Source organism: Antrostomus carolinensis, unplaced genomic scaffold, assembly GCF_000700745.2.
Source record: "Antrostomus carolinensis isolate BGI_N321 unplaced genomic scaffold, ASM70074v2 scaffold628, whole genome shotgun sequence".
NCBI classification, from domain to species: domain Eukaryota; kingdom Metazoa; phylum Chordata; class Aves; order Caprimulgiformes; family Caprimulgidae; genus Antrostomus; species Antrostomus carolinensis.
In genome coordinates, this window is record NW_010334789.1 from 188,227 (window position 1) to 203,893 (window position 15,667).

At 35.4% G+C, this 15,667-nt stretch overlaps 1 protein-coding gene across 1 annotated transcript in view; it reads right to left on the reverse strand.

Annotated features, from left to right (window-relative positions):
- LOC104529861 (serine/threonine-protein kinase D1) overlaps positions 1 to 15,667 on the reverse strand; it is a gene marked incomplete at its 5' end in the record, with an annotated part of 34,709 nt that overhangs the window by 7,621 nt on the left and 11,421 nt on the right. Inside the window, 9 exon segments of the mRNA XM_010174284.2 lie at positions 4,633 to 4,900; positions 6,342 to 6,440; positions 7,727 to 7,888; positions 8,331 to 8,437; positions 9,407 to 9,479; positions 10,845 to 10,897; positions 13,113 to 13,392; positions 14,319 to 14,396; positions 15,203 to 15,326. Of these exon segments, the coding sequence (XP_010172586.1) occupies positions 4,633 to 4,900; positions 6,342 to 6,440; positions 7,727 to 7,888; positions 8,331 to 8,437; positions 9,407 to 9,479; positions 10,845 to 10,897; positions 13,113 to 13,392; positions 14,319 to 14,396; positions 15,203 to 15,326 (1,244 nt within the window).

Genomic DNA, 15,667 nt, shown 5'->3' on the forward strand with positions numbered 1-15,667 from the left:
CAGGAAGAGATGATGAGATTACTCCAGATGTTATGACATCAGACAGACACTTTATGGAGAGAAAAGAGTCATAGTCAGTGACTAGACCACATTCCTGAGTGGCAGAGAAGACAGAACTGTTGAGAGTGACTGAAAGACATTAAATAGTGAAAAATATTATCCTCAAATGCATTCTGCCTTCTTGCTTGGCTTGTGACTGTAGATTTTGATTTTAAAATTTGCTAGAAAATGCTACAGAAAAAGTAATTCTCAAGAAAATAAACTAACACAGTTCACACTATTACATTCATGACACACTTTTCAAAGTACAGTTTCTTCCTATGTTTTTGCTCTGAAACCTGCTAGACTTTAAGTGGATTATTTATATAATCATGCAGTTTAAACTGTTACAGGTCACGTGTTTTTACAAATCTATCATCTCATCAGCGCAGTGTAGAACTTTAAAAGCCAATTGAATTTTACCTTAAGATCAATAATTTAATAAGGAGCATAGAATGGGAATATTTAGGCTGCTTTACCACTGTTGTCACTTTTCCAGACACAATGTTTAGGTATGACCTATCTCATTTTTTTGTCTCCTTTTAAAGTTTTGCTACCGTCTGCATTCCAGCTTCCAAATTAACATGCTGTTCCTTGAAAATAGCAGAAAAAGCATCTACTGAGCACTAAACCAAAGTGGTGATCAGTATAGCACTGTTCACTCTAATTTGGGCACTATCTATTAAATGCAAATAATTATGTGATTCCACTAAAAAGTATCTAAGCTTTTAATTCCTCCTTTTACAATAAAAATAGAAGTAAATATGTTAATAACTAAGTTTAAGTTTAGCTCTTCTTTAACTTTTTACACAAGTAATGGTCCAAAAGGAGCGCTGAAATAACTACAGTTGTAAGAAGTTTTACATCCAGTTTGGCTCTCTGAGCCACAGCAATACTCATAAGCAAGAAACAAAAGGTCTAAGCGCTGTTCTGCTTTCATCAGTGTGGATTTTTGTAAAAGTCATGCCAAAATTCCCAACACTACTTTCATTAGCCAGTCTGCGACAAATTATGTGCCCTTTAATAAAATTGTTGTTTCAGACACTGGCAATAAATTTGGTTGATGATCTTTTCCCTTAAACTAAAATGAAAATTGCATAATGAGGTAAAAACTCCACAACTTTTGAAAAATTTACCATGCCACTAAAAGTACATACACAGAATTTTAAGCAAAAGAGTAATTGTGCTTTAAGAAGTAACCAGCTCAGGTTTATCAGCTGCGTATGTTTGTGATCCTAACCTGGTACAGTTGTGAAGTAAATCCCACCATATCTACTGTTTTAGGGTATCTGTCTTACCTGCCATCACTTGTTTTAGGCATCAAGCAGATTGTTCATACAGACAGCAATAGGTCTGAATCAACATTTCTTACTTTTTTTCTTTTTTAGCTCAACTAGACATGTAATTTCTTCTACTACTTCTCACTGTTCTACAACAGTGTTTCTAGGATTATCATATTATGAACATTCATAGCAAACAGTACTGACATATTTCAGCAGTAAAAAAACCCCAGTTATGCATATTGCATTTTATATGGCCAGAGAACCTAAGCATTTCTTTTATGTCACGCATAAATCAGAATTAATATTAATTCTCATAGATGGTAGCCTAGCTTTTCTAAGTTCACTGAATTTTCAGTTTCTGCCTGCATGTAATAATAGTCTCTGCACGAAGGTACCACTTTTAAAATCTAGCTGTAATGTACAGTTCACAGAGTCCATTGTTAAACAGCGCTTGGACCCAGCACTGTCTTTTGGACATATGAGAGGAACGCAGTAAGTAATGGAGAAAGAAAGAAGAATTTACATTACTTTTACTTACAGTAAGCTTTGGACAAATGGCTCCTATTGCTCAAATTTGCAAAGCAAAACACTTTAAAAAGATCTTTCTTACCTGCATTATAGATTAATATTTATTTTGCTTTCCTTTTATCTGTGACAATAATACTTGTCTAATCAATTTTGGTTTCAATTTTTTAATGCTATAGCAGCACAGCAAAATTCTGGTTGAAGGCTTCTGTGAAGACTGTGGTTGTTTATTATGTGCTAAAACTATCTTAAATATTTGCACAAATTTTAAAATGTCAACAAATAAATTGGACTAACTGCTGAATCATCAACATTTTTTCCTTCTTACAAGTAAAATATAACTTAAATTATTTTGTTTTAATTAAAAAAAAAAGAATAATGCTTCTTGCAAGAAAAATATCTGCACAGATCCTTCAAGAGAAACAGTAATTTCAAATCATACCAGCTTGAAAGAGCTAGATTGACCAATGTTTATTTATAAAAACCTTACTGGATTCTGCTGCCTTACAAGCTTGAGTGGATGAACTAGTTGATGATAACTAATGTCCTCTTGGGAGAATTATTACTATGATACAAATTCCAGGAAATAGATAAACAAGAAATTTATAGCGCCTTTAAAAGAACTCTATTCTGTTTCTTTTTATATGAAAGTTAAAACATTTTAAAAAGTAATTATAGTCTTGTATGTTAAAACTTCTGTCGAAAAATCTTCAATGATTAATAATAATTGTCAAAAAGAATAATGGAAACGATATGGCAGGCAAATACTCCATTCATTAGCTTAACCTGTTTGGGAAGCTGGAAGAGGTTATGACAAGCTAAAGGAAGATTTTTTTCAAGTGCACAAATGTAACCTGTTGGGATTGAAATAAATTCTCCTTCTGAATTTTGTAGATTTATAGCACTTAGTGCAGAAAAATTTATGAGCCCCAGTGAGTGTATTTTAGCTTGACATGAGCTTCATGTTACCATAGTTCACATTTAATTATGGAAACTTTTTCAAATAATTTTTATTTGTCATATTGAGTAAGCAACTTCCTAAAATCTTTAAATAATTATCTGTGTTTCCCCCTCAAAGGCTTCAATGATTTAAAGCATGAATTATCATGGCACTGCTCAGAATTGTAATCCAGATTAGAAGTGTGAGGACACCAGGAACAGATTTGCTCTTTAACCATGAGATATGGTCACAGATGACAGGAATTGGACGGGCCCAGCAGGCACACAGGACCCATGCACCTGCCCTCTTCTGATCGGAGCGTGGACCAGAGTAGCTGACATGAGAAAACCATTCTTTTATCTCCCCTAGCTAATCTGGACTTTGAGTTCAATTTTTAGCTCTAGAAGTCAGCATTATCAAGTAATATGCAGACAGAGACGCAGACTTCAGCTCCCTGTGTTAAACATAATGGATCTGTTCAGACTTTTTTCAGGTTTTCATTTTAGCACAATAAAGTGGCTCATCAGCTAAGAATTCAAAATACATAATAATATCACAATGTATAAGCAGATTTTAACCTAGTAATTTGTTAAAGTGTGTTCCTTCCTACTCCCCTGTATGCTTGCAGCCTGATATCTATTAACTCTTAATGAAGGCTGTGATTCTATGAAAGGAGAGATAACACCCCAGCAGGTGAGTTTTCTGTTGGTGCTCTACTGAATCTTCACCTCTGAATGTAGAAATTGATCTTCTGTCTACCACAGTAGAAACTTGTGGGAGACAATTTCTTGCAGCCTCTTCTGTGATGATTGCTGTTTGCTTATCTCTAGCGCCAGATAAAGCATTGCTGCCAACAGATTCTGTCAGCTTACATATCAGAAGTGTGTGGAGGTTCAGGAGGACTTCAGTGTGTAATTGTGCAGATTTATAGCTTTTTTCTTTTTTTTTTAAACATCTCATCAAACTTAATCTGCCACCAAGATAAAACAACACACAATGCTCTCAAAGCATCTTTTAGCTGAGTATCTCACATGGCTATAATATATATTACAGTAAGTAGTAGGCACACTTCTACACTTCTCTAAGCTACTATTAACATGTAAATTAAACCTATCACCTGAAACACCAGAACTGATATTTTTGTTAAATGCCCTACTTAGAGACATCTTTAATGGAATTAATTTACCTTCTTTAACAATGTTCATAGTGAATTATTCACATTGTTCTTTTACTATCAAAAATCTTTGATGTCATTGACTAGAATCCTAGTTTCAAAAGTCTCACTGGTTATCTCCAAGCCTTCCCTCCTGTGCAGAAAGCCTCCTCTATGACACTTTCTCACATTGCTCTTGAAACCTCATCTGCCTGGAATTGTTCAGTATCTTTTTTATCATCTCCACAGCAAGACTATCAGGGTACAACATCCTACTGAATGGAAACTGAAGTACTGGCACAAGTAGAATGAGAAAAAGGCTGCAGAGGCACTAGAGCTGAAAGAAGAGATACAGAATTAAATATAAGCAACACCAGTTCCAGCAGCTGAAGTTTCCTACAAGGTGCTATAGCAACCCAATCTGTAGGTGGCTATGGACCTCCTTCAACACCTCCTGGAGAGATTCTACATTAGAAGATTAAACCATATGCAGTCTATAACATGCTCTGCAGAAAATGTCTAAAGCAGTTGATAGCACAAAACAGAGACTTTAACATCATGGTACATTATGGTACCTTCAAATTTCAAATCTTTTTTTTTTCTACCAGTAGGTACAGAGAAAAAAATATAAAAGTAAAATACAACTACTCTCTTTTAGTATTTATATAAAAACAGCCACAAACAGATATTACCTTCATGAGAAATTTCCTTCCATGGATTAGGTGGATACATGAAAGCAGCATTCTGGATTTGGTCATGTATGTCTTCATCTTCATTGAATGGAAAGGTACCACTGAGGCTTACATAAATGATGACACCCACAGACCACATATCCAGAGATCTGTTATAGCCTTTGTTTCTCAGCACTTCTGGAGCAAGGTACGCTGGTGTCCCTACAACTGAACGCCTAAATGATTTCTCTCCAATGATTCGAGCAAAGCCAAAATCACAAAGTTTTACCTGTTTAAAGAAAAGCGCTACTTAGTAAGACATTATTTTTATTATCAAATAAAAATTAGGAACTTTTATCATGGTTTAGTTGAAAGATCCATCTCCTACTGTTTCTTCAAGGATACCTTTTTTTTTAAATTCCTCTTTGAGAGGAATACCCTGTTCTGGTTTTTAGCTGGGACAGAGCTGGGTTTCTTGTTAGTAGCTAGGATAGTGCTGTGTTTTGGTTTCAGCCTGGGACTTATTATGAGAGAAACTGATAACATATCAGTGTTTTCAAGTCAAAGGACTTCATGTTTTGCTAGTCTACAAGTGCAAGGTTTAGGCAGGGCAAGGAATATTTGAATTAATAAGCTAGGCTGGCATTCGGATATACCAATGGGATATTCCATATCATATAAAGTCATGTTCACAATTCACAATTCACAATTCACAATTCACAATTCCACCAACATGTTAGACCAGATCACCAGTCCGTTGCATCTCCTCTATCCCTTCACTCCATGAGTAAACCACAAGTAAAAGCAGTAACACAGGGCAGCTTAGAATGAGCAAAATGCAGTTTTGGATGGGCCTAACAGCTCAGGTTCCTGGTGAAAGCAGTAATACAAAGTAATACTTATTTATTCATAGCATAAAACCACAGCAAACAGAATTTTCCTACAGCTTTTTCCTAAATCAAGCAAGTTGACAAAATTTAGTTCCTGAATTTCCACTTTCATTTTATTGTGGCCCTAGTTACACCCTGCCTCTCCGCAAACTTCCCTGCCTGACTTCTTCAGAGGGATAGATTTAGCTGCTTAAAAATTCTCACTTAATGTCTCAGTATAGATCCTTCCTTTCCCATTATTGATACTGGTATTATTTACAAATTATCAATAGTGTTCCTTTTGAATATGGGCAGTTGGAGGAGATTATAGATTAACTCTGCAGACAAAAGGTAACAGGAGCTAATATAAATACCTTTTAATGAGAAATACAGCAATGAGCCAGAAAGTATATTTAAATATTCTGCAATCTACCTGATATTTAAATTAATAAAATTAAAGAAGCAGCTCTTGTTCTTCATAAGCTCTACCCTAACTTTCAGAAAAATAACTTTCTGGTGACTGCTTGAAGTTGTCACTTATCTGGACCAAATCAACCAGACAAGCAATTTGTGCTGTAATGGTGACCAAATTAGAAACAATCACACAAGTAGTTATGTCACACACTTGAAACTCTAGTTGAGTATTTTAGGCAAATGACAAAAGGCAAGGATTTTCAAACACGTCTTCTTTGGAAAGTTTTTTGAGTAAGTGATCAGTTTTTTCATCTCTAAAAATTCTGTGTAGTTCCTGGAGGACATATAGAGAGGTCATTAGTAGCATTTTGTTTATTCATAAAATAATAATTGCTAACACTTACTAATTTGAACAATTTCTTTTAAGAAAGGGCATTTTCTACTTGCCTGTGGGAAAGGATCAGCTGATGCCAATAACACGTTTTCTGGTTTGAGGTCACAATGAACGATATTTTTGAAATGAAGATGTCTTAAAGCAACAAGGATCTGTGAAGAAACAAATCATAAAAAATCAGTTTCAAATGTTGTACTTTTTTTCACTTTTATATTGTTTGGACGGTATCAGTGATTATAAAAAAAAAGAAGGCAAAAATGTCAGCTGTTACTTGCTATGTCTCAAGTTTTCTTGATGTTCCACTGTATGGAATATGATTTTTCCCTCTCCAAAGACTTCATATTCTAAACATTTTTTTTTTAAAGTGGGTTCTAAGTACTTTTTAACTTTTTTTTTTTTTTTTTAAATCTTTGGACACAAGAACATATGCAAAATGACCTTCCAGATCTAAATTTACTCCAAAACTTTAACAGAAATATTATGTGTTCCATTTTAAATATTTTCTTGAGGAGAGAAAGCATAAGGAGCCTTGCATATGTTTTTATTTCATTCTGCTCACAAGAACATGGCAACAGAGGGTAACAGAAATTTTTATTCTATTCCTGTGGCTTTAACTCCTTTCCTTGTAGCTGGTCAAGGGCTGACAGAATTTCCCACTATATTACAGCAGTGAATGGTGAGGAGGCTCAGTGAACTTGGGAAGGCAAGGAACCAAGCTGGTGGCAGTTACACTGATGAAAGCCTAAAAACCAGGGAACCTACTACATTCTACTTTGAATAATAAACTTCCACCATAACACTGTTGCTCCTGATCCTTTCTTTTTCCTGACTCATGAAACAGAGGCTGATCTACTCTGAGGGGGCTCACTACTCAATTGTGTATCTAAATTTAAACTACTATTATGGGCAGCCAAAGAAGCAATGTGATAATATGACAATAGGAAGGAAAAAACCAAAACAAAATAAAAAAACCCAGATGACATTGTTTAACATACAGGAAACCAGGCTCATTTAATCAGAGGTAGTGCTGAGATCCAATCTCAGCACAGAAAATACGCACAAAAGTGCATAGCTTGAACTGCAATGGTTAAGCACGGGGCAGTTCAAGAGGCGCAAATGTCTTCGTGTAGGTCTTCAACGGTTTGCTGCTAGTGCTTTGCATCTCTTTCTTCTGCTTAATTCTTCAAGCATATGAGAAACTGTAGCTTGATGGCCCTTCTATCCAGCAGCTAGACAGCTGTATATGTGTCTAGTTCTAGGTCCTCTTAATGGTTTACTACCTATCAGATAATGTACACAAAGCTGTCTGTACCATCCCTGATATTACAATTCAGGCTTTCATAAATCAGACAGGTAAATTATGCCAAAAGCAAAACATAGGAAACAGAGATAATAATTGACCTCAAATCTCCTCCCAGGTCTATAATTAATTTCTTACCTGAGTAATTAAAAACTTTGTTATTCTCTCTGGCAACCTGCCCTTTTCACTTGATAAGATCATCTCCAGCATGTCTCCATGGAGTTTTTCCATAACAACAAACACTCGTTCTGGTGTCTCAAACATACACTCCAGATTTACAACCCCAGGATGATGAAGATTCTATTAAAGATAAATACAGCACTTGAATAACATAGATTTCACCCAACATGATCTGTAGGTTTTATCATTACGTAGCCAGTCTTCAAACCACCCCCCCAAACCAGACAACATCTCAGTCTTTCATAATTTAAACTATGTGCCTAATCTGTAGACAATAGGTATGAAATTTCTAGGGATAGTCTAAGAGAATGGATGAACTTCAAATCAGTTTAACAAACATGTATTTTCCTTATTGTGCTTGGTGCTTTAGAACTCCATAAACTGTAATTCCTAACATTACATTCCCAATACGCTTGGTCTCGGCTGTTTATGCAGATTAAGCAGCAAAAATACTAGTATTTTTGCAAAATACTAGTGATTATAAATTAATAATTATTTTATCCAATATTTATAGTAATGTATAAATGTAGCTAATACAGTGAAAAATAGCATAGAAAAATACCTGTAAAATTGCAACTTCATTACGAAGTTGACTTTCTTGTTTAGTTGGAAACCTTAGTTTGTCAATTATTTTAATGGCAACATCTCTTCCTGTTTTACGATGTTTTCCTGCATTAATAAAACAAAAGGCCTCTATCAATTAACATGATTAATTCTGAAAAATGTTCCACTTTCACTGCATTGTACAAATTACCACAACCAAGTAATTCACACAGTGAATTTGAAGCAAAGTGGGTTTGAAGCAAATTAAGTCATGCAAGTCATTAAAAGTTTTGTCATTTCCCTTCTTTCTACCCTTTAACAAGAGAACTTTTCTCATTATCATCTGATATATCTGTTAAAACATGTAGGAAACATACACATGAGAAAATCAGCTTTGCATTCTTATATATCTACATATATGTGCTTCTTCATATACTTAAGCTGCATTCTCTGCAATTGGAACACTGTAGGCTTAGTCCTTCAATAGTAGTTTCACATCAGCAAATAATGAAATAGGTGATTGCCTTTAGGCATATGAGTGCATTTTCCAGGTTTATCAGACTCTGGCAGAGATTCTTTAGTGAGAAATTTGTAGTTAGTTCTCACTTCGCACTGTCTCAAACAACAGCTGTATCTAAATACACCCCCAAAAACTGCTGAAGAAAAGGAGGAAAAAGGGGAAAAGTGATTAAGAAATTAATAAAAAAGAAACAATTCTAACAAACTACTGAGAAATAAAGAAAAAAGGCTCATAAACACATGCCAAGAAAAACAGCAGGAAGAAGAAATTATACTTTTTTTTCTTCTTCAATTATAGTTCTCAGAAAGAAGAGTTTTCTGCACTTCAGGGTTTTCTTTACTAGAACTTACATAGAATATGAAGCTATAAATATACACTAACTCACTATCGGGTAGAAAACTTCAAATTAAAAAATGGCTTTGTCAACAAAACCAATTTCACTGTTTAATGAATATTGCTTATATAAAACAATGGACAGCTAATTTCTGTAACAAAACATTTCAGAGTCCAAATACTTTCACCATTCAAACAATTTTCTATCTTAGGCATAAGTGTACAGCACACCAAAGCCTTACCTCCATAAACAATTCCAAACTGTCCTGATCCCAACACTTCATCTGGGAAGATTTGGTATACAGTGCTAATATCCTGTTTATATAAACATAACAAATATTAAGTCCCAAGATATGGAAATAAAATTTGTATTTCATTTACTTTTTCTAATGGGAAGTAGCATATATTTTCTATAGTACATTTCCAAATACATTATCTGCCATAAACATTTGTGCAAGTTTTCTTAAAAGCCTTATTAACTGCAATTGCTACAAAAGCCATCTTCCAGGCAAGTAGCCCCTAGCACACATTACACTTTATCTTTGTGAAATCTGAAGACAAACATATATATGGAAATAAAGAGCGTCTTGTTAGCAACATTCTACCTCAGAGTTCCAAGATCCCAGATCTAGGAATTACTGTTTCTTTTTATGAAAAGGGAAAAATTACATATTTTAAATTTTCTTGAAAAAGTTCCTATGCCAGCCATGGAAATGCAAGTGGTTTCTTAGTTTACAGAAAGCTCTGTGAGTACCAGTAGTTCTGGGCTTTGGCTGTTTGCATTTGTCCTCAGAGATGGCTACAATATTCCACCCATGCCAGAGAGAGAGTCTCACATCTCACTATTTCTTAGGGCCTGAACACAAGCTAAAGCACAAGCTCTTATCAGATTCACCTGGGAGACTCAAGCAAACCTCAAATCTTGGAGGAGGCTCAGTTTCATTTTCCTGATACTTAACCAGCAGCACATACAAAGAAGAGTAAAAGAACAAACACCAAGGAGTTCATAAAAGGCTGTCTTGCTTTTTCTTGGGAAACAAATGGGCACATCCCCCCCTAGCAGGCAATCTTTTTCTGGCAAATGCCAGAGCAGCCCCAAAGCTGTACTCATCTGCAGGCAGCCCTGTTTATTTCCTCTGCCCAGAAAACAGAAAAACAGCGGTGTAACTGTTTACCTTGACCACATGCCCTGTGTCTAACAGTCCTAGCACAAAAGAAACTCAGAATTCTTTACATCTGTGTAACAACATATGAAACTCTTCCTTCAGATAGAGTTTCATCTCTGTACAACAGAGAATATATCTGATCTCTCAGAAATGACAGGATATGGTATACTTATCAAGGCCCGTGATTAGCTTTACAAAGTTAAGCTGACAAATTCCATGATCTAATAATTTCTACAGCTCACTTTTCCTTTTGGTAATTAACATCCTGCAAGGATCCGTAGTTAAATTCTGTGTTAAGTGAAATTATCCATATGTAATTCTTGTGTCACAAGAAGAGCTGCCATGAAGATGATTTCTCTCAGAAGTTAGCTAAGCTAATTGTTTATTAATTCCTACAAAGTAAGCGAAAAATGGCTGATGGGAACTCCTCTAACATTCCTCTTTGCAAAAGAGATCAATTACTTTGCAAGCTTAATCATAGCATGTCTAGCACCAGCATCCAAAGAACACTCACCACATTTTCTTGAACTTGGCAGTTTGACACAGAAATACTGATGGATATATCCCCTGGGGAAGAAAGTAAAATATACTTTAGATTGCTGTGCTTTTAGTTCAAACATGCAGTAATAGGAAATGACATTTACATTACATCAATATCTACCGACAGCTCTAGAAATTGGACCAATTACATCAGCTTGTTCATCTACCAGCCGATATAAAATTACACCAGCCCACAAATGTGTGACTTGAACAACAGTTTTGCAGTGTATGGTAAAGAACAGAATTATACATTATTAATTTTTTAATAGTGGAATCTCATAATTCCCATTTTTAAGCTTATTATTGTTTTTTGTGAATTCTTTCTTGTGGCTTCATACCTCATGCATATAACATAACTGCAACTAGAGTAAGCTGTTTTTACTAGCGGATTTAATAATAATTTGTATTTATAGTGTCATCTATAATGTATTTGATGCTATTCACACACATTTCACCCAGCTTAAGAGACATCATTAAAACACATAATGGAAATAAAACCTCGCACTTGTTCTTTAATACAACAAACGTGACATCCAACCTCTACAAATACAGAGCTTAGAATGTTACCATAAGTATTTTGAACTGCAAACCTATTGAGAGGTTCAATAAAACTTGAGAATATGTCTATTGCTAAGTGTATTACACAAAGATGTTATTTTGGGAAGGAAAGAATGGTTCTTTGAAGCATCACCTCCTCTGTCTCCTACCTCTGCCCAGAATTTCTTAGTATGAATTTCAGCCTCATCAAAACCAGTGTTCTCTACTATGAAGCCTATATTATGCACTGAAGACACTCACTGCTGCCCATCAGCACCTTTCCTAATCGCAGTAAGTAGCATGAGTAACTTCTGCCCTGTGTGAGTTATTCCCTTGTCATTTCCTTAGGAATAGACTGGTTTTGGAATGGAATGTATCAGTTATGTAGATGCTTTTATCACTGCCAATTTGTTTTCAAATGTATATGTTTACATGAAAAAAAAGCATGAACAGAGACTTTGAGCAGAAAAGAGAAGGTTACTAACACCCTCATTTCCCACTAGAGTTCATTCTAGAGGTCTCACCTTAATTTTTGCACAAAAAAACCCCCAAAGATAACTACTGATGTGTAAAGAACATTTTCAAACTTCGCAAGAGAAGACAGCTGTCATTCCCAGTTCAGCATTTTAGGTGATTTGTTTAGCTATGCTGGGCTCAAACCAGGGGCACTAGGCAACTAGCCTGATGGAAATGACATCCAGAATTTAACACTATTTTATGCGGGAACCCAGTCGAGAAAGCAAAGGACAGAGCTGATCTAATCTGATAAGCGAGCTGTTGTGCCTGGAGATGTAATGTCACAGCCTGTTGCATCACTTGGTTTCTGAAGGGCTTGCGGTCTCATTAGCATTTTGAGCTGCATTAACAGCATCCAGATGCCAAGTGCTAACGCGGGTGTACGTTGCAACAAAAGGTCTAATCCAAATTGTATAGACATATCCAAATATGCTTTACACTAACTAGACTGAGTACAAGTAGCAGAGCAACGACAGCAGCACAGGCCTAGTAGTGGGGAATTGTTTGCTCTGTGCTACTTTGTTATCAGTACCTGAGCTAGATTTAAAGCAGTTTCATGTTTGGTTTACACAAGCTGTAATCTTTGCTAGAGAATTACCCAAAGATATGTAAATTGGAGGCAAGGATATATTCGGTCCTCTTGGTCATGGATAACATCCATGCCTTGTTGCGCTTAGAAGAGCTGTTTTTCACACTTGAGCTCCTTTGATCTCAGCACAGGACAATGTTTGTGGCAGTTGTACAGCCAAATGTGATGAAAGGGAGCATATCATCTATGCTGCAGTGACCTAAAGAATGAAGATCTGCTCCTGCAGATAGCTAGAAATGTAAATTACAGTCACGATGGGAAATTCATAACTAGGGCTCAGAAAACTTCATGCTTCTGCACAAGGAGGCTTTTACTCATGTCAGCAACACAAATGTGGATGAGATGTCTTATGAATAGAACAAGTATTTGCTCACTAACAAATCTGCATCTTGTATATTAATACAGATGTCCTAGTATAAGCTGGAAACACATGGATGAGAAACTGTGGCATTGAAAATAATATGCAGGCAGGTGATAAGCCATGACAGAATAGCCTTCATTAGTTGTGCAATATTTCCTTTCAACGTGTGCAGAAGATTGAGCAATGTCATTTGTGATATGACTCTACTTATCTGAAACAGAGGAAATGAATAAACTTACTGTGTGGGCTGGGTCCTGACCCAGTCGATGCCCCTTTAGGGATGACAGGCATCAGGGCGTGCTGTATTGCCATCTCCCACATTCGTGCCACATCAATGCCAATACCACTGGTGATAACACTGTTATTCAGTGGAACACTTGAGAGGTTTTCTATGTTTTCTCCAACATAATAGACTATATTTGCTGTGCTTATTTCAAAACAATGAGGATTGGCTCCTTGAGGCAGTAAAGTGAAAGTTTTTGCAGGTTCCAGAGACAAAATTTCAGACAACGGGATTTCCTAAAATGAAAAAAATGTTTTATTTTCTGTGTAAAGATTATAAACATATAAAACTAAAGCATGATTTTTATTTAACTGATTTATTATATTAGATGTTGCTTTTAACCACATGCTACTTATACAAACAAAAAGGTTCTTGTAACCTGAAACTCCATGGCACAGAGGACTGCTGATGGTAAAATACTAAGTGTTTCTTTCCAAGTAGACCTTTACTTATTTAACGTAACTTATCAAAGACATGAGTGAGAAAAGAGAAGGACAATCCATATATCAACAGAACTCTGCTAGAAAATTAAACCTTGTTGACTCCCTATTTAATAAAATTTACTTGCAATGATTTGCAGAATAAATCTATTTAACATTAAGATTGCAAATCCACCTTTCACACAGGTATAAACTTGATTGCTTCATCTTGAATAACACTTAGGCCACATTTCACTGACATATTCTCCTGAGAGGAAGCCACATGAAAAAAATACTTTCCATTATTAAAACTTACTGCAGTAATGCCTAAGGAGTTGAACTGCCTCAGGTAAAAGGATATGAGTATTACAATAATCAAATTCACAACATTATGTCCAAAGGATAGAATTAAAACAATATATACTATACCTAATTGTTTGGAAAGAATTTGTATTATGAATGACAGAATGTCAGATGAGTTTCGTGCCAGAATTTCTTGATGGTACTGAATTGCACCTGTATAAAACCCTTCCATTTACACAACATACATTTTACACCTCCTTGTTAGCTGACACCTTTCTGATCTGACACTTGTTTGTGAAAGGCAAAACACACATATGCAGCTTAAATAATGAAAACAAACATAGATCAAAGTTATACTACTTTTAGTAAGTATCTATTAATCCAGCAATTCAATCATTATTTTCTGCTGGTACAAAAAGAGATCGAAAAATATTCCTTACTTTGTAATATTTGCTTCCAGTATCATTTTGAAAAAGTGTAATGCATTTGCTGTCCAGTCTCCAGTAGTGTCGTTTCCTCTGCAATGAAAAACAAGGGAAATGTTTTTCTAGCATTTTCCAAGTAAATTAATGAAATATTAATTTCTCAAAAGCATAATTTCCAAAATGTCTCACTTCAGTTTGAAGAGATGAATTGTGAATGATAAAGATCCATTTGCTATTACAAGATTTTTATGAGGACTTTATATTTAAATTTAGGATTTATGGGGCTACGCTCTGTTGTTTTGGTAATAACCTAGCTCTGTTCAAATTGTTCAAGATGTAAAAATTTAAAGCATCCCTTTGATGTCTGCATTACATCCATCACAACTTGCTACAGGTGTGCTGCTAAAACAATTAAACTTTCTTTTTGCATCAGTTATAACACCCCATCTCACTTTAGAAGTCCACATACTGAAGTCTTTATTCCTTTTCTAGTAGGTCAGAATTAAAATAATTTTTTTCTATGCTAACTCTATTTTACAAAACTCTCACTTCACCTAGCAGTAAGACATCTAGGAGACTGCAGCGGGAAGGTAAAGCTACTTTCCAGAACCCCAAAGGTGCTAATATTTTTTACTTCCTTCAGAATGTCTTCACCTTTGGCTGCCCATGTTAATGCAGCTGACACATTCAGATATTTTTTTTGTGTGTTTCAGCTGTCTCCTACTTCTTACAAGCAATGCCATTCCTCAGTTATGACAAGAGTCAGGACTTTAGGAATCACAAATACTGCAAAAAATGCCTTACACGAGTGACTGTAAATTCTCAAAGTATTGTTAGGATTTGATTCTGTACTATCATATAGTAGGTACAGTAAGACAGGTCTTCCTTTACATTCTTACCAGTGTGTCCTTGCTTGTATAGTGAACCATCCAACCCTCCTTCATTACTGTGCTACTTCTCCTTTTTGTGTGCTTCACAGATTGTACCACTCTCATTAATGGAATATTGTTGCTGGTTGAAGGGCTTAAGAATAAATCAATAAAGGCTTTTAAAAATAAGATAACTTTGGGCAAAACAAAAAAGTTTTTTAAATCAGAAAATAAATATATATATCACATCCACATTTATATTTATCGTCACTATCACATCTGAACTGGACAATATTTTGTTTTGTCATTGCAAGTATTTTGAGATTACAAAGAAAAAAAATTGTAATGCTACACTAGGAGAATGTCAGAGATCTTCTGAAGGCTTACATACATGTGCGTCTGCACACACACACACACGCACACACTGTCTCTCTCACAAAAATATTCCAAAAGATGAGCTAAGAGGATGGGCAAATGACTAGGGCCTCAACTAGG